Source organism: Phascolarctos cinereus, unplaced genomic scaffold (genome assembly GCF_003287225.1).
Source record: "Phascolarctos cinereus isolate Bilbo 61053 unplaced genomic scaffold, phaCin_HiC Scaffold_9;HRSCAF=440, whole genome shotgun sequence".
In the NCBI taxonomy this organism is placed as follows: domain Eukaryota; kingdom Metazoa; phylum Chordata; class Mammalia; order Diprotodontia; family Phascolarctidae; genus Phascolarctos; species Phascolarctos cinereus.
This window is the reverse complement of record NW_027556402.1, coordinates 9,129,656-9,151,619: the sequence shown is the minus strand read 5'-3', so window position 1 is coordinate 9,151,619 and position 21,964 is coordinate 9,129,656. Positions and strand designations below refer to the sequence as shown.

Here is a 21,964-nt window from a genome sequence, read left to right as displayed (position 1 = left end):
GGAAAGAAATCATTTTCTACTTCATTAAAGCGCATGGTGGGAGAGCACTAACCATCACAAGCATTCTCACTGCACTGACCTTGCCTCCAAAGGGGAGGAAGGCCCAACCAAAACGTTTGCACACACTCACTTTTCTTGGGTGATGTTTCGCCATTTTGGTTTCACTGTTTTCTGGCCACTCTGACACTCAGCAGGAATACAAGAATCTGGAGTCATTTTATTTGGGTGACAATTTTTCACCAACAAGAATAATGAGTATTTACTAGGGTGGCAATCTGGTAGAAATAAATGAAGATCGACATCTTCTCCCTAAATTAACATTTTAAAATTAGTTACCACAAACAGTCAATCTGCCATATTAAAATATGAAATACAAAAACATATGGTTCAAGAACTCCCTTACACATAAGAAAAACCATAAAAATAAATTTCCAAGAGTGTTTCCCCAATATCTTGATTTTTTAAGTAATATTTATTTTTAGTCTTTTTTATTAATTTATTGTGATTTATCAACAATCACTTTCATAAGCTTTGGAGTTTTAAATTTTTCTCCCCCTCTCCCTCCCCAGATGGCCCGAAATCTGATATAGGCTGTACATATACATTCCTATTAAACACATTTTCACATTAGTCATGTTGTAAGGAAGAATTAGAACCAATGGGAGGAACCACAAGAAAGAGAAAACAAAACAAAACGGAAGAAAAAAAACAGCAAATAGCATGCTTCAATCTGCATTCAAACTCCATAGTTCTTTCTCTGGATGTGGATAGCATTTCCATCATGGGACCTTTGAAGATGTCTTAGATCCTTGCATTGCTCTGAAGGGCTAAGTCTATCAATGTTAGTCATTGCACAACATGGCTGTTACCGTGTACAACGTTCTTCTGGTTCTGCTCACTTCACTCAGCATCAGTCCATACAAATCTTTTCACGTTTTTCTGAAGTCTGCCTGCTCATCATTTCTTATATCACAATAGCATTCCATTACATTCATATACCATAACTTGTTCAGCCATTCCCCAACTGATGGGCATCCTCTCAATTTCCAATTCTTTGCCACCACAAAAAGAGCTGCTATAAATATTTTTGTACATGTGGGTCCTTTTCCTGTTTTTATCATTTCTTTGGGTTACAGTCCTAGAAGTGCTATTGCTGGGGAAAAAGGCATGCACATTTTATAGCTCTTTGGGCATAGTTCCAAATTGCCCTCCAGAATGGTTGAATCATTTCACAACTCCACCAACAATGCATTAGTGTTCCAATTTTCCCACATCTTCTCCAACATGGATCATTTTCCTGTTTTGTCATGTTGGCCAATCTGAGAGGTGTGATGTGGTACCTCAGAGTTGTTTTGATTTGCATTTCTCTAATCAATAGTGATTTAGGGCATTTTTTCATATGACAAAAATGGCTTTAATTTCTTCATCTGAGAACTGCCTGTTCATATCTTTTGACCATTTATCAATTGGGGAATGACTTGTATTCTTATAAATTCGACTTAATTCTCTACATATTTTAGAAATGAGTCCTTTATCGGAGACACTGGTTGTAAAAATTACTTCCCAATTTTCTACTTTCCTTCTAATCTTGGTTGCATTGGCTTTGTTTGTGCAAAACTTTTCAATTTAATGTAATCAAAGTTATCCATGTTGCATTTCATAATGTTTTCTATCTCCTGTTTGGTCATGAATTCTGTTATCCATAAATCTGATAGGTAAACTATCCTTGCTCTCCCAGCTCAAAGAGTTTCAAGTGCCTCAACTGTAAATCTCATAAAGAAGGCTAACATTAAAGGGATTTCTTTGGAGAGAACTTCTCTCCTCCTTTTCCATCCATCTCAAAGCCTCCTAATTTTTCATGACACAGCTTTGTCTTGCCTCCCCTCCTTCTTGTATGACTCTTTTTTTTCAGTTTATTTTGTTGACTCATCATCCGCATCATACATTTTAACTATAAGTATACCCCATGGATTCTGGCCTGGGCCCTCATCTATTCCCTCTTCACACTCTCTCATTTGGTGATCTCATCAGTTCCTATGGATCTAAATGCCAGACAGCTTCAGGCAAGTAAATCTAATATCTATAATAATCCGCCCTAGTCTCTATCCTGAACTCTAGCTACACACCTGCAACCGCCTAATCACACTGGATGCTCCACAGGCACCTCAAAACTCACTATGTCCAGCACAGAACACATTTTCCTTCTCCCCAAACCCACTTCTCACCTGAACTTCCTATGGTCTGAAATGCCCCCCAGCTTCCACAGCCAAACTCCTAAAAAAGATGCCTTGGCACACATGCTCCTTCTCAATTTCCTCCTATCATTCCTTTCTCAACCTTTAGAAATCTGGCCTCCTCATTTCTACTGAAAGCACTACCATCCTTCCAGTCACCCTGGTTTGCAAACTCGGCACTGCTCTTGACTCTTCACTGCTTCTTATCCAAACATATCCAATCCTTTGCTAAATCTTGTCACTTCCCTTCCACATTCTCTCTTACATCTGTCTCCTCTCTACTCATATAGTTGATACCTTAGGCTCTTACTGCCTCTTGCCTGGGCTAATATAAGAACCTTCTAGCTGTTTCCAAGCCACCAAAATGATTTTCCAGAAGAACAAATCTGGCTAGGACACTGCCTCCCCCAGTAAGCTCCTCTGGCTCTCTATTTCCTCTAGGATCACACAAAAGCTCTTCTGCGTGGCTCTGAAAGTCCACATCCCAGCCCCAACCTCATCCCACATTATATCCCTTCCTACACTCTGCACTCCACCTAAACTGATCTTCTTTCTGGTCCTCATACAGCACCCTCCCTATCCCAACTCAGAGCTTTTGCACTGGCTGTCCCATGTGCCCAGAATGCATTTCTACCTCACCTCAACCTCTCAGAAGCACCTGTTTCCTTAAAAATTCTGCTTCATCTTAACATTCTACATGAAACCTTTCTTGATCCCCACAGCTGCTAATGGCCACCCATAATCTAACATGACCACTTTACCAACAACGAATTTGGAGTTCAGAAGACCTCACAGGTAGTAAGTAGTTTAGTAAGAGCCGAAGATAATACTGAACTATCACCAGCAAATGATAAAAACAAGGCTAGTGCATAAGCTGCAAACTGCGACCCTGAAGAAGATAAATGGACAACCTAAAATAACAGCAACTCACTTTCATAAAGCACTTTAAGGTTTGCCAAGTCCTCTCCTGACAACCACTCAATCAGGGAGTCAGTGCGGCAAGTTTAACCTTCCCATTTTATTGGGAAGAAAGTAGAAGCTAAGAAGTGTCAGAGACACAGCTCAAACACAGTTTTTCTGACTCCAAGATGCACTGGCACCCACTTCTAAAGCCCTATGCCAGGTGAGGCTGAACAAAAGGAAGGAAAGTATTTGAAAATAAGGCTTACATTTGTTTCAATTAGACAACTTAGTAGAGCTTTTTTTTGTAAATTACGTACTTAATAATACATACCCTTAAAGTGAATCTTGTATTGCATGTAGTTGGAACAAAGTCAGTAAAAGGCAAAGAAAAATCAAGATTTAATAATAATACATACCCTTAAAGTGAATCTTGTATTGCATGTAGTTGGAACAAAGTCAGTAAAAGGCAAAGAAAAATCAAGATTTAATGTTTCCCCACAGGCTGCCAGATAAACTAAAAGAGAAGAGAATTTCTTTTAAACATTTAATTCAATATTGGTCAATTAAAAAGCTTTCCTAATATAAATCCCCAAATAAAATTAAATTTTAAAAAATAGTTTAATCCAACAAAAACTAAAGCAATTTTTAGACAGCTTTATCATTCATTATAGAAAATTTAAAAAAATTTAATTCTAGTACCCATGAAATAAAGATCAAGACAAATTTTCCTTGCAGTATTATTTTTAATGGGAAAAGTATTTAAGTTTTACTTTAAAAAATTCTCACCATTTTCTTGTTGTTTGGTTGAACAGTCAATCCAATTGTGTTGATTCGCTGCCCAAATCATTTCAAATTGATGGAACATAACTTTAAAATTCCATGTATATGGAACAAATGAAAAAATATCAGGGGCATTATCACTCGACCAGTCTTGAATTAAATCTAGAATGATTTTTTAAAAGGAAATGTTATTTCCGATTTAGACCAAAGCATAAGATTCACACAAATAAATGAATCTTCAAGCCAAAATGATGAGTCTTCAATCTTAGATATTTAGATAATTAACAGACTGTCTCAATGTCCCCACATCCTTCCCTCTTCGAAGCAGGCCTCCCCATATCCAGAGCACATTTTCCAGGAAGACAATTATTTTTAAAATAGGGGTTTTGTAATTGGTCAAGGAAAGAGAGAAACTATAGAATATAATGTCTTTAACAGAGAGGTTACATAACCTCACATTACATTCCAAATGTTCTTCTCTAAGATTTAACTGCTATATTTATATGCAAGTACATGTTAAAAGAATCAATAACATGACAAAGTTTACTCAGAAGATAAAAAATAAATTATAGGGTAACTTAATTTGGCTTAAGAAAGGTAAAAAGTGGGGCAGCTAGGTGGTGCAGTGGATAGAGCACTGGCCCTGAAGTCAGGAGGACCTGGGTTCAAATCTGGCCTCAGACCAAACACTTGACACTTACTAGCTGTGTGACCCTGGGCAAGTCACTTAACCCCAATTGCCTAAAACCAAAAGACAAACAAACAAACAAACAAACAAGAAAGGTAAAAAGTTCTATGATGTAATCAAACTACAATAATCCAAGGAAGTCAAAACAGTCTACCACAAGAAAATAAGTGATCATTCTGATTACCAAATGATTTTTAAAACATCGTTATTTTTTAATAGTAGAAAGAACGCTGGAATGGTGAATCAAAAGATGTTACATGCTCATCAGCAAGTCATTTGACTCTGCTCTCAGTTTCCTCCTATGTAATATAGGCAAAATGTTAACGTTACTTGCTGTGAGGAAAGTGCTTTGCAAACCAATTTCTATGAACACTTCTGTTACTTACTCTTTCCTCAAACCAGAAAATGCAATTTCTCTTATTTCTGTATACAGAAACAAAAATCTTAAACATGGGAGTGTTTTCCTTGATTACCATCTTTAAAGTAATTAAAAAGATATCAGAGACATATTTAAATGTAATCCTAAATGATACAATCAGAATTTAATTTATAACTATATCACAGTGACCTAGAAAATACTAATCAGCTATAGCTAGACCTTCTGTTACTGTTACGTTATGTTTTCCTTTGATCCCTTCATCATGTTAATTCCAAACTAGCTACTTATTCCCAGAACAGCTCATCACTTCTGTCTAAACACTGAATCTTTTACACCTGAGGCTCCTTGCAGTATTTATTAAGAGTCTTATCTTTGGGTCAATCTGTCCCTTTGGACTCATTTAATGTAATTCAATAAGGAAATAACTGGTGAAAGAACAGCTGTTAAGAAATACCAGGCATTCCCTACACCTAAACTACAAAGTGGCTAATCTACAATTTCCTGCCATTACCTGAACATAGAAGAGAGAAAAAAAAAACAAAAAACCAACAACCTATAATTACATAGACCAAGTGCAGCTATTAGAATGCTTGATAAAAGAAATTATTTTCTGTCACCACGTCTTTTTATGAACAAACCAGAAATAAAACTGTTAAATATAAAAATGTGAATGAGGAGACAGGTAGAGAATGGCACGATGTAAGGCTGAGAGCGCTAGAGGAAGACAACCACACACAGCTGGTCAAAGCTCCTACAGAGGATTTACCAGGTGCGTGTAGAAGCGTAGATGTTCTAATGATGATAAAGTTCTTAGGAGTTATATGTATCATGTTCTCATCTGAGAATGTGAGAGTTTAACCTTATTAAAGTTCCTTATGTCTCATGTTTACCTTTTTATGCTTCTCTTGAGTCTTGTGCTCGGATGTCAAATTTTCTATTCAGCTCTGATCTTTTAATCCAGAATGCTTGAAAGTCCTCTCTTTCATGAAATGTCCATTTTTCCCTCTGAAGAATTATAGTCAGTTTTGCTGGGTAGATTATTTTTGATAATAATACTAGCTCCTTTGCCTTCTGGAATATCATATTTTAAGCCCTCCGCTCCTTTAACGTATAGCTGCTAAATCGTGTGTGATCTTGTTTGGCTCAACGGTATTTGAAATACTTTCTTTCTGGCTGTTTTCAATTATTTTCTCCTTAACCTGGGAGCTCTGGAATTTGGCAATAATATTCCTGGGAGTTTTCATTTTGGCATCTCTTTCAGGAGGTGAATGGTGGTTTCTTTCAATTTCTATTTTGTCTTCTAAGTTATCCAGGCAGTTTTCCTTTCTAATTTCTTAAAATAAGATGTCTAAGCTCTTTTTATGATCATGGCTTTCAGGTAGTCTAATTCTTAAATGATCTCTCCTAGTCAGCTATTTTTCCTATGAGATATTTCATATTTTCTTCTTTTTTTTCACCCTTTCAACTTTGTTTTATTGTTTCTTGATGTCTTGTGGAGTCATTAGCTTTCCTTGAAGAAGTGGAAATTCTAATTTTTATAGGGTTATTTTCATCACTATTTCTCGTGCCTCTTTTACTAAGCTGTTTTCTTTTCATGTTTTTCTTGCATTGCTCTCATTTCTTTTCCCCATTTTTATTCTATTACTAATTTGATTTTTTAAATCATTTTTTGCTCTTTAAAAAAAATTAGCTCTTCTATGAATTCTTGTTGGGCTTCTGTTCAGTTTGCATCTTTTCTTTGAAGCTTTGCTTGTAGATGTTTTCATCATTATCTTCTGTGTTTGACTTGAACTTCTCTGTCACCATAGTAGCTTTTTATGGTCAGGTTCTTTTTTTTGCTGCTGCTTCCTCACTTTTCCAGCCTATATCTTGACCTTGGCCATTATGTTAAGAGTTGGGCTCTGCTCACCTTCGAGGTGGAGTATTTGGTCTGGTCTAGCTTTTATGTTCTGAAACTTTCTTAGCTAGGTCTGGGGGCCTGGAACTTTTGTATGCTTCGAAGGTGGTATGATCTGGGGAGAGTTCTGGTATTCACTCTCATCCTTGTTCCCTCAGAACTCTAACTGCTACTCATTGCTCTGGAACTGTGACCCAGAACTGGGAAACGGGCAATAATGGTGCTTCCAAACGGCACCTGGTCATAGGCCTGGTCCTAGCACAGGAGTCTCTCTCGAATCTCTTCCTGATCCGGTGTTCAGTCCCCTCACCATCCCTGTGCATCGGTCGCTCCTGGTACTGCCACTGCTGCTGCTGCCGCCACCACGGCCCACAGCTGGCATCACTTCTGTTTCACCATGCTCCCCACCAGTCCATACTCCATTGTATGCAGAACTCACTTTCTGTCCTCCTAAATTACTAACAATGATGTTTTGTTGGTTATTCTGCTCAGAACTTAGTTTGACATGCTTTTTAATGTTGTTTAAAGGGGTGTGTTGTAAGAACTAGGCAAGAATGCTCCTTTCCCCCTGTCAGGTTGGTTTCATCCTCCCCTTGTCCTATAGACTTAACTTCAACATATCCAAAACAGAATGATCTTCCTCCCTAAATCGACCCCTCTCCGAAACTTCCCTATCTCTGTGAAGCAAACTGCCATTTTTCCAGGCTCCCAGGTTTACAATCTCAGTGTCATCCTCTACCCTTATTCTCACTGGTGTTCAAATCAACTGCCAAATCTTGGCATTTCTACTTCCAAAGTATCTCTTTTCGTCTACCTCCTTCACTCTATTCACACAGCCCACCATTTTAGGTAAGACCTTCATCATATCCTGCCTAGACTATTGCAAAATTACCTCTAGGACAAACTGCAGACTCCTGTTTATCACTTAAAATGCCTCATAAGCTGGCCCCTATTTCCTTTTTCAGCCATATTCTGACTGTTCTTCATACATAGCACTCTACCTTCCGTCTCCTTGTCTTTACACTGGCCATCTGCACTCCTATGATGTGCCTCGTTTCCTCCAAGACTCATTTCACGTACCATCTTCTATATGAAGTATTTTCTGATATCCCTTTGTCCCCGCTGCTACTGCCACCTCTCAAATTTAACTTCTGTCTCTTTTTTATAGCCCTCTGCATGGACATCTGGACTGTGGCTCTTCCAGAGCACAGACTGTTTCGTTTCTGTCTTTGCATCCCCTGTGCCGAGCCTGGTACCCACCACATAGACTGCCCCTTAATAGTCTATTGCAGTGTGGAAGAACCATGAGAGATGGGAAAGATTTTCCACAAACACAAGTCACACAATTGTATAACAAGTCCTCATGAGAAAAGGTGGAATCAACAGAATGCCATCATCAAAATGGCCACTCTACTATCTGTTCAAAGTAACACAAAAACTAGCACCTAAAATGAGATGTACCCATTGAGAGTAAGCAGTTGGTTTTCCATTGGAATAACAGAATTCAGTCTAAACCTCAACTTCAAATATGGTAAGAATCTGACCTTCCAGAAAAAAAGCTCACGGAAATGATCTAAGTATTTGGAAACAAGAACTCTACAGGGGAAAAAAACCCAAACAACTAAAAGACTTGGTGATCCTGCGATGAGGACAAAGGGCTGAAGACTCACAAACATGAAAATCAACCAAACAGCTTCAGATTTACGAAGGTTAAACAACTGTAAAAGATAACAGTTACCGGCCAAGAAGCGACACTTCCAAACCAGGGGTCGCAGAACTAGTCCACACATTTCCCCCACTCCCATCCTTGAGGGGCGTCCTTGTGGCATGATTTGGATTTGGATGACCTGTTTTTAGACTGGATTGTCTGTCTTGAATGTTTCCATTTCTTTAACTTAAATAATTGAGGGGATTCTCAGAAAGTCATGGAGGGTTTCTGCTCCTCCTCACCTTCAGCCACTCTCACTAACACTTTCTCTCAACCTCTCTGACTGCATGAACTCCAAGCCAGACCCCCGCAAGGTCCTAACACCAGGGAAATAATGAAATCAAACAGAGACCTAATAACTGTGGGATGAATTTGGCTGAATTGTTATGAGATATGACAATAGTGCTGAAGATTTACCCAGTTACTGCTGTTGTTTGCAAAGCTGATTAACTTGATGACAAAGAATTAACTCTGTCCCAAAATGTGAGCTATTTTCTTTCCAGCCTATTTACATCAACATCTTTGCTTAATGAAAATTTACAACAATGAGTTATTCAATCATCAATCACTTTACTAATTTTACCCCAACTTTTATTTCCTAACTTCAAGTTCTAAAAAGTAACATCCTTTTGGGAATACACACTATTCATTCAGTGAGGTGTCTAGGCATGAACTCTGCTATGTTTTTACACTAGGGTGATGATTTAAAATTAACATCTAAAGATGAACTGTAATATTTCTTGATAATTCAACCTGCCATATGGAAAGCATTAACAAGTCATAACAGTTACTACTTCCCTGATAAACATCTTTTCTCTCAAACAAAAAACTGTAAATTTCAAATCTGAGATTACAAAGATTTGATATTTTATATCTTCTTAATCTAAAATCAAATACATTTTGTATATTTTATATTATCTCAGATGACTGTCCATTTATTTTATCACAACTAAAACCCTACCGCTACAGTGGCTGCATGCTATTAACTTCCACCTCTACCTGTAGACCCCCTTCTTATTAAGCCTCATTCTTTTAATCTTATTAGTGACCCCTCCCGCTTTGGCACATGTTAATCATCTGGCACCCCTCATCTCCCACACTGAGACTGGACTTAAGCTATACACAATCCTACAAAGTTTAATGACTTAGTATTAGTGATATCATTAGGACAGATAATTTTCCTAAGCCACACTGACACACAAATGGATGAAGAGTGAATCTAGACTAGCCCCAAGAAACCATCCAAACAGCTTACTGGCTTTCAGACCTGAGTAAAACTTGGGCTTCCTTTGGACTAAAAAAAATCATTATTCATAACAAATTGAGGTGAATTACTGCCCACGTTCAAAGTGTTCTTAGGTTTCACTATAATTGCTTGTACATTTTGCATTCTAAAAAGTTCTACCTGAAATGAAAAAGAGTTTTTGCTTTAGTGAAATTCTCTAACAGTATAGAATAAATTAAGGAAATATTCTCATTTTATGGCTTTTTTAAACACTCTATGGTACTATGTTCATGAACTATGAAACCTTTATAAGATACTTGGAAAAACAAAGCATTTTTTCCCAAAAGGAATCAACTCAATTTAAGTTAAAGAAATGGAAAACGGGCTCAGACAATCAAGTCTAAAACCAGGTCATCCAAATCTTCTGTTTAGATTTAGACTGTGCTTGTTTTCTAACATTTCACCTTGGAGTTCAGATTCCATAATACATTGGATTAAATTAATAAAGACTACTAGTGAACATCTAAACTAATGAGATGGAATGTCCTAGCTTTACCCATCTGGATCCTTCCACTGTCGACTGATAGCACCTCCTCTTCTCCACCTGGCCCCAGAGAGACGCCCCCAGTTTTGGGGCACTAACTCTTCGCCACTCTCTGTCCCTCTGATTGGCGGCCCTATTTGGGCACTTCTCCAACTTTCCCACCATCCGTCTGGGTGTTGTCTTCTCCCATTAGATTTGAGCTCCTTTTTCTTTTTTCACATTTGTAAACCCAGTACCCAGTAGATGCTTAATGAATGTTTACTGAATGATACATAATACCACCAGAAACTGGGAAGCCCCTCTTACTGCCATCTCCATACTGGAGATGCACACATTATCATCTCTCCTATTCAAACAAAGTACCAGCCAAAGTTAAGATGTTCCCTTTCTTTTAAACTTTCTTCTTTCTTTTCCTTGGGTTAAGGAAGAGAAGTATCTTTAAAAGACTTTCTCTGTGGGGTAAGAGCAATAGGATAAAAGCAAAAGCAAACAAACTCTACTGAATAGTGCCAAACAAAACTTGCCAGACGCAATCACATTTATTTATTCATAGTTGATTCTGAGGCAAACAAATTACCTGTAAAGAAGTTCTTCTGAGCAAAGATGAAGTGATAAGTTGCTTTGTAAACTTCTAGCTCACACTGCCACGTCTGAGGCATATTCCATATTCGGGGATAGCTGGCATTGACATGGAACTGTGAACCAGATAAGAGCTTAAAATGTGACAATGTGTTAACAGCATCAGAAATGAAGAGTCAATCATGTATAATGGTGAGTAATTAAAACTTATTTTCCTGCTGAGCTGAACAGAAGGCACTTCTAGGATCTTAGGCTCTCTGTGGCTGAAGGTCAATACTTGCTGCTTTATTCAAGGAGCTTACTGATCTAATTATTAATTTCTAATACTGAGTCATAATGCACTCACAAAACTTGGAGACCAAGTTATGACACTTATCAAGTACAAAGGGAGGCCATCTGGAGCGGTAGATGAGGCTCTCAGCTTCCTGCACAGACCTTACTGCTCCCTCCCCTCCAGAGCAAATGACGCCTGGCACCCCAGGCTCTCGGGATCCTACTTGACATTGCCATGGTGGCTATACATCCTCCCCCAGGCCTCACAGCACACTAAGTTAACTGCCAAATGGCAGCCCCACGAGGACAAGAGGCCGCCTCCCCAAGCGCGAGGGTCTGCCCGCTAATGGTACTATCTATCCACAAGGGCTGCCAATTACAGTTACAAGACACATTTGTAATATGCCCAACTCTCAATATTTAGCTTCCAGACTTGCTATCATTTCATCACACGAGACAAAGCCGAGCACCACAAGATTCTTAATACTTTTACATTACAGCATCTTGTCCTGTGTAAGTAGTATTTCATCTATGTAGTGATATTTTTTTCCAGAATCTCTTTGAATTAAGTCTCTCACAAGGGTTTTTACAAAGCAAATAAAAACTCCCACAATATTATTCATTTTTTCGAACCATGAAAAAACAAAAGTAATAAAGAAGAATTTAGTAAAAAAAAGATAATTTCATTATCACATCAGAGTTTAGTCTGGTCACATAAAGTAATAACTTAAATCCTTATAAGCAAAAAATAATAACATTAATGGCCTTCAAGTGACTATCTATGTTCTGTCCCAATGACAAACAGCTGCATGCTCATGACTGAACCAGTCCATGGGGATTCCATTTCTTCTACCTAGGAGGATAACAGCTGGGCCTAGGAGTGCATGGACAGACACTGGCCCCCCAGTAACATTTCTTAGGTCTAGAAATAACAGAAATTCTTAAAGCCCTTTCTCTCCATCCAAGCTGATTTTCCCATAAGGACTCTGGGACATGTCTGTAGCAAGCCAGCTTGCACCATCATGTTTAAGGCCTCTATTCTGGGACCAGGTACAGGCGCAGGCTGGCCAAGCTTTGTTCCCTTCCTGGCAGTACTTTTGACTCTCCAAACTTTGGTATTATTTCTTCTTCCACCTCACCTCCCTCCTCAACTTTTCACCTCCCTTTTAGGTACTATCTGCCCCCCTCAGAATGCAGGCACCTTGAAGGTAGGAACTATCTTTCTTTTTGGCTTGTATTTCTATGTTGAGTGTTGAGTGCTTAGCACAGAGCCTGGCAAACAGTAAGCCCCTTATTGGATGATTATTACCTTCTTGCTTTGACTTGTATAAGACAGTCTCAAACAGAGATTCTTAGTCTAGGGTCCAAGAAATTGCTTTTAAAAAGTATTTTGATAATTGTATTTCAATATAAATGGTTTCCTCTGTAATTTATTTTATTTTATGCATTTAAAAACATTATTCTGTGAAGGGAAGGGGTCTATAGACTTCACCAGATTGTCAAAGGGGTCCACAACACATGGTTAGAACCCCAGCCCTAAAGCAAATTCTGTATATCACCCGGGCATGCACACTATCACGTACTAAGGACTTACTGCTAACATTTCTGCTTCTAAAAGGGTCCGGTATTGCATACTGCTGGTAGCATCAACATGTAAAAGTTGTCCTTTAATTGCAGGGGTATAACCTATTAGATGGAAGAAAATAATTAACAAGAATTCAAGCTGTCTCTTGGCAGTCCTATTTTAGCTTACCATACCATAAAGCATCACCCTGGGGATATTAAATCTGGAGAAAAACAAAAGTTTGTCACCAGGGCTGTTCGGAGGCAGGTTAATAATCTGCTTCCTTCTTTTGCTGTATCTTCGTCCAAGGCATGCGCCCCAACCTGGGTGTCTCCTAAGACTCTCTTGTTGACCCTCTTCTTTTCCCCCTCTATGCTATCTCTCTTGGTAATCTACCTCGTCATCTCCTATAAATTTGACTGTTCTCTCTCGGCAAAGTTATCCCCAGATACACATATAAAGTCCTAAGCTCTCTCCTGGGCTCTAGTAACACATCAGCAACTGCTTCTTGGGTATCTCAAACTAACTCTCTTGGAGGTATCTTAAACTCAACTTGACCAAAATAGAACTCGTCATCTTACATGGAAATTTAGCTATCCCTAATCACTTTTAACCAATGTTAAAAGCCCTAGAAGTTGGGACCACTTCAAAGAAAATACAACTTCAAAATGCAAACTGCTGCTATACTGTGCTAGATTAAAAAAACGAGCCTGCAGCACAAAAATTGAGAGCATGGGACTCCATTTTCATCACACCAAAGTTGAATTTCATTAATATTTTTCTCAATATAAATGCAGTAAGAGGGAAAAACAAAGACAAAGAAAAACAAAGAGAGTGAAAGCCAGCTAAATTTAATAAGAGAAAAGAATTAATACGCAGACTTCAGACACGTAACTAATAGAGACTTCAACTATATAAGAACCACGAGACACTATTAGTTCAGACAGAACAAGAGACAATTTAGACATTCCTTACTATAAAACTGAATATAACCTAAAAAAGGTGCTCTGATAGCCTGAAAGTCAGGCTTCCTCAAATGTACAACTTACTGACAAGGGTAAATCTGGCTTAAATTTTAACATACGTAAAATGAATTATTAATAAAATATAATAATGTTTAGGAATTCTCATGTTCACATAGTAGCAAATATTGTTTACAACTCTTCAGTAACTTACTTCATAAGATGCTCCTGTTACTAAGTTTAAGGCCCTGGCATTACCAAGGGTTTAAAAACTAATACAATCCTGCTAGGCACTCACAGTCTTCAATTCCATTGAGAAAGCCTTTGATAGATGCAAGGCCATGAGCTAGGCACTGGGGAAGAGAGTCAACAATGAAAACCAGTGCCTGCCTAACCTTAAGGAGCTTACATCCTCGTGCATGCGTACAACACCTCGTGCACAGATAAGACAACCTGAGACACTTAGCCGCCACCTCTAACAGTGAGATTCAAAAGATTCCTTGTGGCAGAAAGTAGCAAGGAAAAAACATGTTCAGGCCATGGAGGGACGGGTGTGGACTCCAGACGGCCTGCCAAGAAGATTAAGTAAGAGCTAAAAGGCCAGTCTGGGTGGAACCCGAAATTTGTGAGAAGAAGTCAGGGAGCACAAGCCCGGAAAGGTAGGCCTAGAGTCAACCGATGAAAGAGGTTAAACACCACACGGAGGAGTCCATAATTAATCTCAAAGGCAATAAGGAGCTGCAACAGATCCTTGAACAGGGAACAAACAAATGACAATGACAACCAACAAAATCCTCCTGTTTAAAGAATGTTATTTGGGCAGCTCGATGGAGTCTAGCCCCGGGACAGCCAACTCTAGAAGTGGTGAATGCAATGAGGAGTCTGGTGCCATAATGCAGGTGAGAGGCCACTGTCTGGAAAGGAATGGGAAGGAATGAGAGGTCAGGAGGGAAAGCTGCTACTGAAGTGGAAAAATATGACCTGACAAATGACTATAGACATGGGGAGTAAAGAATGAATGAAGAATAGAGGCTGTGCGCTTCAACAACTTCCCAGGAAGTTCAGAGGAGGGTCAGGCTCAGGGATGAAGACGATGAGCTCTACTTGGACACGCAGAATCAAAAGTTCTTAAGGATACCAAGTGGAAATGTACAACAGGCATCTAATGATGTAGGGCTGAACACCAGGAGACAGGTTAAGGCTACATCTACAAACCTGGAGATCATCTGCATAGAGATAACTGAACCTATGGAAGGTGATTAGATCGTCAGGAAATTACAGAAAGAGAAAAGGGCCCAGGACAGAGCCATAAGAAAACCCCACAGTTAGGATGGTAATAATCCAGCTCAAAAAGACTGAGAAAAGGACATTCAGATAGAACAAGGCAAGGTCACAAGTACCCAGAAGAAGGAGGTAATCAACAGGGCCAAAATAGTTACGTTAAAATAATAGAGTTACAACACTTATAGCTACTCTGATAGTAATATTAAAATATTTTAAAGGCCTAAAATGAAAATTCTTTTGATAAATATTTTATAGCAAAAATTATTCTACTATTTGTATACTATTTTAAAGATAAAAGTAAAATATCAGCTTACCATTTTCCCCAACTATCATAGGAATGTTGATTTCTAAATATGACCCAGCTCCCACATTTACATGTACAGCATTTGTTTCCTACAAAAAAAAGGGGGGGAGGGGAGGAAAAGGGGAATAAAACATTATTTATCACAAAGTCTCAAGTTTTTAAAAATTCAATGTCATACAAGAAAGTAGATATCTGAATAAAAAGGTAAGTTAAAATACAGACCCATTCCAAGATGCCAAAAATGCAAGGTAGAACAATCCAAATTTATAATAGACCTATGAGAAATTCTGGAAAAAGTCAGATGAAGAATAAACCCTAAATAAAGAAGTCTTATGTAAAAGATGTTAACTGGAAGAATAAATGAGAAATTCCTTATTCCAAATTTTTTCATCTCTTTCAGTCAATTGCCATTTCACAAAATGTATGGAGAAGGAGAAACATGAATTCTCCCATTATGAAACAACTGAAAACGTACAAATGAAAATGGTTCCATTTTGACTGAATATCTACTCCTGGTAGATATAATGAAACATTTTATACAATAATTTCTCATACAACATGAATACTACTAGATATCATTCCATTATTTACCCTATTTTTTGTGAACAACAAATCAATCGTGGCATCTGCAATGATATTCATCCGCAGCTCAAAAGCAAGGATTTGCCTCGGTTTCCCTGGCTGAGCAATTTCAGAAATTTTCATAACTTGGTAATCAGGTGGGAAAAAAAACTTCCATAAACAGTCTCTATAAAATAAAAAGAATAATAAACTATTATTCAAATCAATGAGGTAAAATCTGCCAAATTCCTTAATTTCTCAAAACAGTTCACAACCCATTAGTCTAGTAGACATCCAATAAAAATGTTCATGTTATACCCACTGTATCACCCTAACCCTTTCCATTAGCCCCAATGACCCTCTCCTCTAAATGTTCACATTTACACAAAACAAAAAAATCACACAGAGGGAACAATGCAAGTGCTATAACATCAGACAAGTCAGTATGGGAAAGACTGCTGTCAAAAAATCCAGTGTTACACTGACAGATCCAAATTTACAAAGACAGCCTTTTTTTTCATTCAGAACACTTTAACACTCTTCCTTGTACTGTATTTCAAAGTTGCATTCAAAAATGTATTAAATATACTAACTGTACAACACTTGCCCAAAGCATAGAGAAACAAACCACTGAGGAAGATCAGAGAAAGTCAGAATGCAATTTTATGCCTGACTTCTATGGAATGAACTGTCAATTGTCTATTTGTTAGAAAGCTGCTGCTGCTGTTTGTTTTTCATTGTCATGTTGGAGGACTTATGCCAAATTCTGGTTCATGGAGAAGATCTGAGGAAGGGACTCTTAACACTTTCCAACAAAGTTAAAAAGGTTTTAATGACACTGACCTGAGGTTGGAAAATCAGAGTCTGGGCGTACAACTATCAGTGGTCACAGTTCAGTCTGAATCATTCTGGGTCTGACTTTCTACATGTACTAAGGGGCTCAAATCAAGAAGCCCTTATCAAGCACTGATGCTATCCCAGGCCCCAGGGATGCAAACACAGGCAAAGGAAAGACAGTCTTTCTATTCAAAGACCTGACACCCTACTGAGGAAGACAAAAGAGAAAAGCCGGGGGGGGGGGGGGAGGCGCGCACGCAGCAGTAAAAAGGAAGGGGGCCAAAAAGGCAAAGGGGGCCACCAAAACCTGCAAGGTGTAGATTTTTTCTGACTGAAAAAAATAAAATAGAATTCACGCAAACAAAAAGGCATACTGGCCATGTTTGATTCAAGTACCTCTGTCGGTCAGCCCAGGGTCCATAATTGAAATCTGTTCCTTTACCACAAACTATATCCAATCCCCAACATGGAGGCAAGTCTTGCAATTTACTATCCTCACTGCTCATTTCTCCCTCAATAGTTTCCTCAGTTTCTTCTGGGACCAGGCCTATGTTGCAGAACACAATAAAAAGTTATTTAGAAAAGTCATGAAAGTTTTTCCCCCCATAGCTAAGTACTTAGAAATTGTTTATTTTTTATTATTTATTTATTTATTTATTTTTAGTTTTTATTTTTTGCTTTTAGGCAATTGGGGTTAAGTGACTTGCCCAGGGTCACACAGCTAGTAAGTGTCACGTGTTTGGTCTGAGGCCGCATTTGAACTCAGGTCCTCCTGACTTCAGGGCCGGTGCTCTATCCACTGCGCCACCTAGCTGCCCCTAAGTACTTAGAAATTGTAAATATATAAATGCTTAACCTAAAACCCTTTATCTTGAATCAAAATAAGAGAAATAAAGATGACTCTTACAAGCCTTTTCAAGGCTCAAGGCATGCAAAAAAGCAGATTTTTCTAAAACTGATGCTTAGGCTGTGTTGAACAGCTTCACCTTCTATGAACACTTGTTTCCATCAAATTAAAGTGTCAAGAAAACTCTGGGGTACCAGCTGGAAAGTGGCATATCTGGAAGAAATTTTTGCATTGTCTTTTATAATCTATCAATGAGAAGACATTCAATCAAACCTCAAGGGGCCAGTCTACAAGTATTTAACCTGAGTCTTGTTGACTTGATTATAGGTTTTGACATTCTAAAAGAAAAACAAACTTTTCTTTTAATTTCTACAGAAGATAAATAACAATACATGTAAAACTACTAATCTGCACGTCAAACTCTTCTATACGTGGTTAGCAAAGTGTAGGCAGCCAGGGCCAGAGGCAGGCACACCTGCATTCAAGTTCTGCCTCTAATACACATGGACTCTAGGACTGCACGAATCACTTAAGCTCTAAGACCAGGCACGACTCTCTGGGACTCCAAACTCAGCTGCACTAGAGTGGCAGTAGTAACCACTATAATGGCCTGCACTGGAGTTTCCCACCAGAATTCCCAAGAATGATAAACCAGTGAGATCACAACATCAGACATCCCTCCCCCAAGCACCCCCCTTTCCCAATCTTGCTCATTTTTCACATGTAACAATCTACCTGGTTCATCCATATAGTAGTAAATGTCAACATCGTTGGATTGCATCACAACAAAACCTTCTCCCATTAATCTTGGTGGCCTAACAAACGGGAAGGAAAAATGCCAAACATGTAAACCTTTGTAAAAGGAAAGCATTAATTTTCTGTTAATTTCTAAGTGAGAACAGTTCAAAAAGAAGATAATTTAAGTGCTATAATATATACTCCTTGAAAAATGATTTATGGGAAAAATATTTATCACACAATAAAAAATTCCACAATGGTACTAAATGGCAATAAAATGATACTGACAATTTTAATTAAAGAAGCCAATTATTAAAGAGAATTAAAGAGGTCAATCAGTACAGCCCACTACTCAACTTCTTCAACATCTAGACTGTGTCCTGTTTGGTCTTCTGGGGGTTTGGGAAGCCTGGTCAACTAATTTATGAGCCAACCTGGCAGCTCCTGTACACGGATGAAGTGAACCAATTACTGGATTTTCCACAAATGTCCTTGTTCCCTGCCACTGCCCAGATTTTAGGCTAACGATGACACAAGCAGGAGGAGGAAGATTACATTAATTCTGCCTAGAAAAAAACAGACCAACTCAGAACACAGCGAGTTCCTATGTCGGGGTGGGGAGTGGGCATTAAGAAATTATCTAAAGAGACCACTGTGGAATCACAAAGACACAAGCAACCAACTGCCCAACTTATATTTTTTAAAGGTATACACAGGAGATGCGAGCAAGGAAAGGTAAAAAGGATGAATATAAAAGTGTGACATGATCCTATAAGAATAGCATCAAGAGAGCCAAACACTTAGAACGGTCTGAATAAGGAACGCTAAGGACAAGAAAAAAATGAGGTTTGCTTTTGTTTCAGCTACCTTGGGAGAACAATGATGGAGCCACTGCTTGAACTAGATGCAACAGCGCTAACTGGTAACAGAGAAAAGTCACAGCACCAGAGATCCAGAGCTGAAATGGGCCTCAGAGGTCGAGTCCTAGCCCATTGTTTTATAGATGAGACAACTGAGACACACAGACTTGCCGAAGGTCACAAAGGTAGCGACAGAAATGGACAGGGCTGCTCAAATTTAATTCTACTTTTGACTTCTCTGACAATGAAAATAAATGGTGACCTGTAAAAGACAAAATGTCTAATCAAGCTAAGTAAAGAGACAGCAAGCCAGCATCTCTGGGGGCCCTTATTAAATTCAAGAAACCAGGTCCAGAGGGAACTACATTCCCAAGTAATGGAAAAAAACGAGCCCCTGGAAGTGACATACAAAAAGATACCGTAGAACAAAGGAGGTATCACAGAACCAAAGACAGCAAATGTCCCAATGTTTTTAAGAAATGAAGAAAAGAGATTTCGCAAATTATAGGCCATTGAGCTCAACACCTCTGATTTCCAGGTAAATTCTGGAATATATTATTCAAGAGATAATTAGTAAATATCTAGAAAAGGAAGAAGTGATCACAAAGAACCAGCAGGCTTCTGAAAGAATAGGTTATACTAAGACTAAGCCAATTGTGTTTTTTGATCAAAGTTCCTCCATGAGTAGATCAGAGGAATGCCTCTGGGCATATTTATATGCTTTTGTTGTTATGGTTGTTCAGTCGTTTCAGTCTTGTCTGACTCTTCATGACCCATTTGGGGTTTTCTCGGCAAAGATACTGGAGTGGTTTGCCATTTCCTTCTCCAGTTCATGTTACAGATGAGGAAACTGAGGCAAACAGGGTTAAGTGACTTGCCCAGGATCACACAGCTAGTAAGTGTCTGAGGCTGGATTTGAACTCAGGAAGATGAATCTTCCTGACTCCAGGCCAAATGCTCTATCCATTGCAATGCCATCTAGCTACCCTGGGTTCATATGCTAGATTTCAGCAAAGGATTTGACAGAGTATCTCAAGCTATTTGTGTGGAAAAGCTGGAGAGAGCTCAGAGTGGAACTGGATGGAAAAATGTTAAAAGGAAACCTATAGATCTCATGTAAAGTGTTGGTAAAATGCAATGTTCCTTATTTTTTAAAAAGTTGAAGAGATGCGGCCGAGATGACAGCACCATTAGCTGGAACTAGAACCAGTGGAATGGCTGGATTTAAAGAGCAACGACTGTGATTCCATGTCAATGTGGAAAGAGCTCTACACCCCAGGGATCAATGCTTGGCCCTATGTTGGTAAAAAGTCAATCAGTGAATCAAGAGCTATGTTTACTGATAACCTGGATAAATGCACCTCCAGTAGTTTATCAAATCTGCAGATGAGACAAGGCTAGGAAGAAAAGCTAACATTCTAAATGACAGAATTAGGATCCAACTAAATCCTGACCAGCTTTAACACTAGAATGAACTGAACAAGTGAAATTCAACAATTATAAAAGTAAATTCTTTCCACTTGAATTTTAAAAACTGACTGTAAAAACAAGACAGCAGAGACCTGGTTAGATATTTCTCTGCGAGGGATCTGAGGTGACAGTGGACCACCGCCTCAATGAGCCCACAATATGTTGTAATATAATGAGCAGCTCAGGAGAGCTTATGTACTCTCGGGCTGCCTGAAGAGGGGCACAGTCCCCAGAGACGAGGGGGTGATCGCCTACTGCCCCTTGACCTGGTCAGACCCCAGATGCAATCCATGTTTCATTCTAAGCATCAAATTACAGGAAGGTAACTGATAAGGTGGAAAGCTTTGAGCAGAGGAAGCACAACGGTGATGGCCTACAGTCCAAGGCAAATCAGGACTGGCTGAAGTGACACAGCATATGCAGCCTGCAGAAGAAAAAACTTGGGGAAAAAAAAAAAAGAAAAAACTTGGGCAGACACAGCAGCTCCTCTGGATAGCTGGAGGTTCATACATGGTAGTCTCAGAATGCCTATCTGGCTCTTGGGGGTAGAATGAAGTGTGATAAATGGATGCTGAAAAGAGTAAATTCAAGTCTGATGTCAGGGAACAGACAGGGAACAGGCTGGCCCCAGGGCTTCGCAGATGCCCCCCGCTGAAAAGCCACTTGTCCAGGATGTTATTAACAGGAACCAATGGGGTCACAGTCAGACTGGAGCATCACTGAGGTCCCTTCCATCTCTAAAATTCGGCATATTCCATTACAAGTGAGAATGTGATCAGTCTTGTAGCAAGACAGATTCAAGGAGGGTTAGAATACTTCCAGCTGCAAGAATTAGGAAAAGTTTCATCAAAGAAGTAGAATTTACGCTGGACTTTAAAAAGTGATTATTCCAACAGGCAGAAAGATGAGGTATGGCATGTGCAAGTGTATGGAGGTGGTAAAGAACAGGATATTACCCGTGAAAAGGATTCATGTTAACAGAACGAGACTTTCAGAGCTGCAAGAGACCCTGGGATACATCAAGTCCTACTCATTTTTAAGTAAGAATTATTTCTGGAGAGACACTGCATCTCGCCAACAGAAAATCATTGCTCTCTGCTAGAAATCCTCAGGTGGCAGGTCACTTACTGCCTGCCTCCTGATGCAGCCTGTCCAGTTTCTGGACAGTTTAGCTAGAACATTTTTCCTAAAAGTGAAATGAAATCTCCTCTACTTTTTCTCCTTACATCACCATCTTTTCCTATTTTGTTCTTCTCAGTAAAATAAAGCAATGAAAGTCAACTGAAGCCAGACCATCAGCAATGGTAAATGGCTGAAGGTATCTGAG

General features: G+C 38.9%; 1 protein-coding gene across 1 annotated transcript in view; it reads right to left on the bottom strand.

Moving 5' to 3' along the window:
* The window catches only part of BLTP1 (bridge-like lipid transfer protein family member 1), a 210,527-nt gene that overhangs the window by 143,240 nt on the left and 45,323 nt on the right, over positions 1 to 21,964 (bottom strand). The window contains 9 exon segments of the mRNA XM_078148243.1: positions 131 to 309; positions 3,554 to 3,651; positions 3,924 to 4,079; positions 10,936 to 11,053; positions 12,805 to 12,896; positions 15,335 to 15,413; positions 15,916 to 16,072; positions 17,119 to 17,269; positions 18,305 to 18,384. Of these exon segments, the coding sequence (XP_078004369.1) occupies positions 131 to 309; positions 3,554 to 3,651; positions 3,924 to 4,079; positions 10,936 to 11,053; positions 12,805 to 12,896; positions 15,335 to 15,413; positions 15,916 to 16,072; positions 17,119 to 17,269; positions 18,305 to 18,384 (1,110 nt within the window).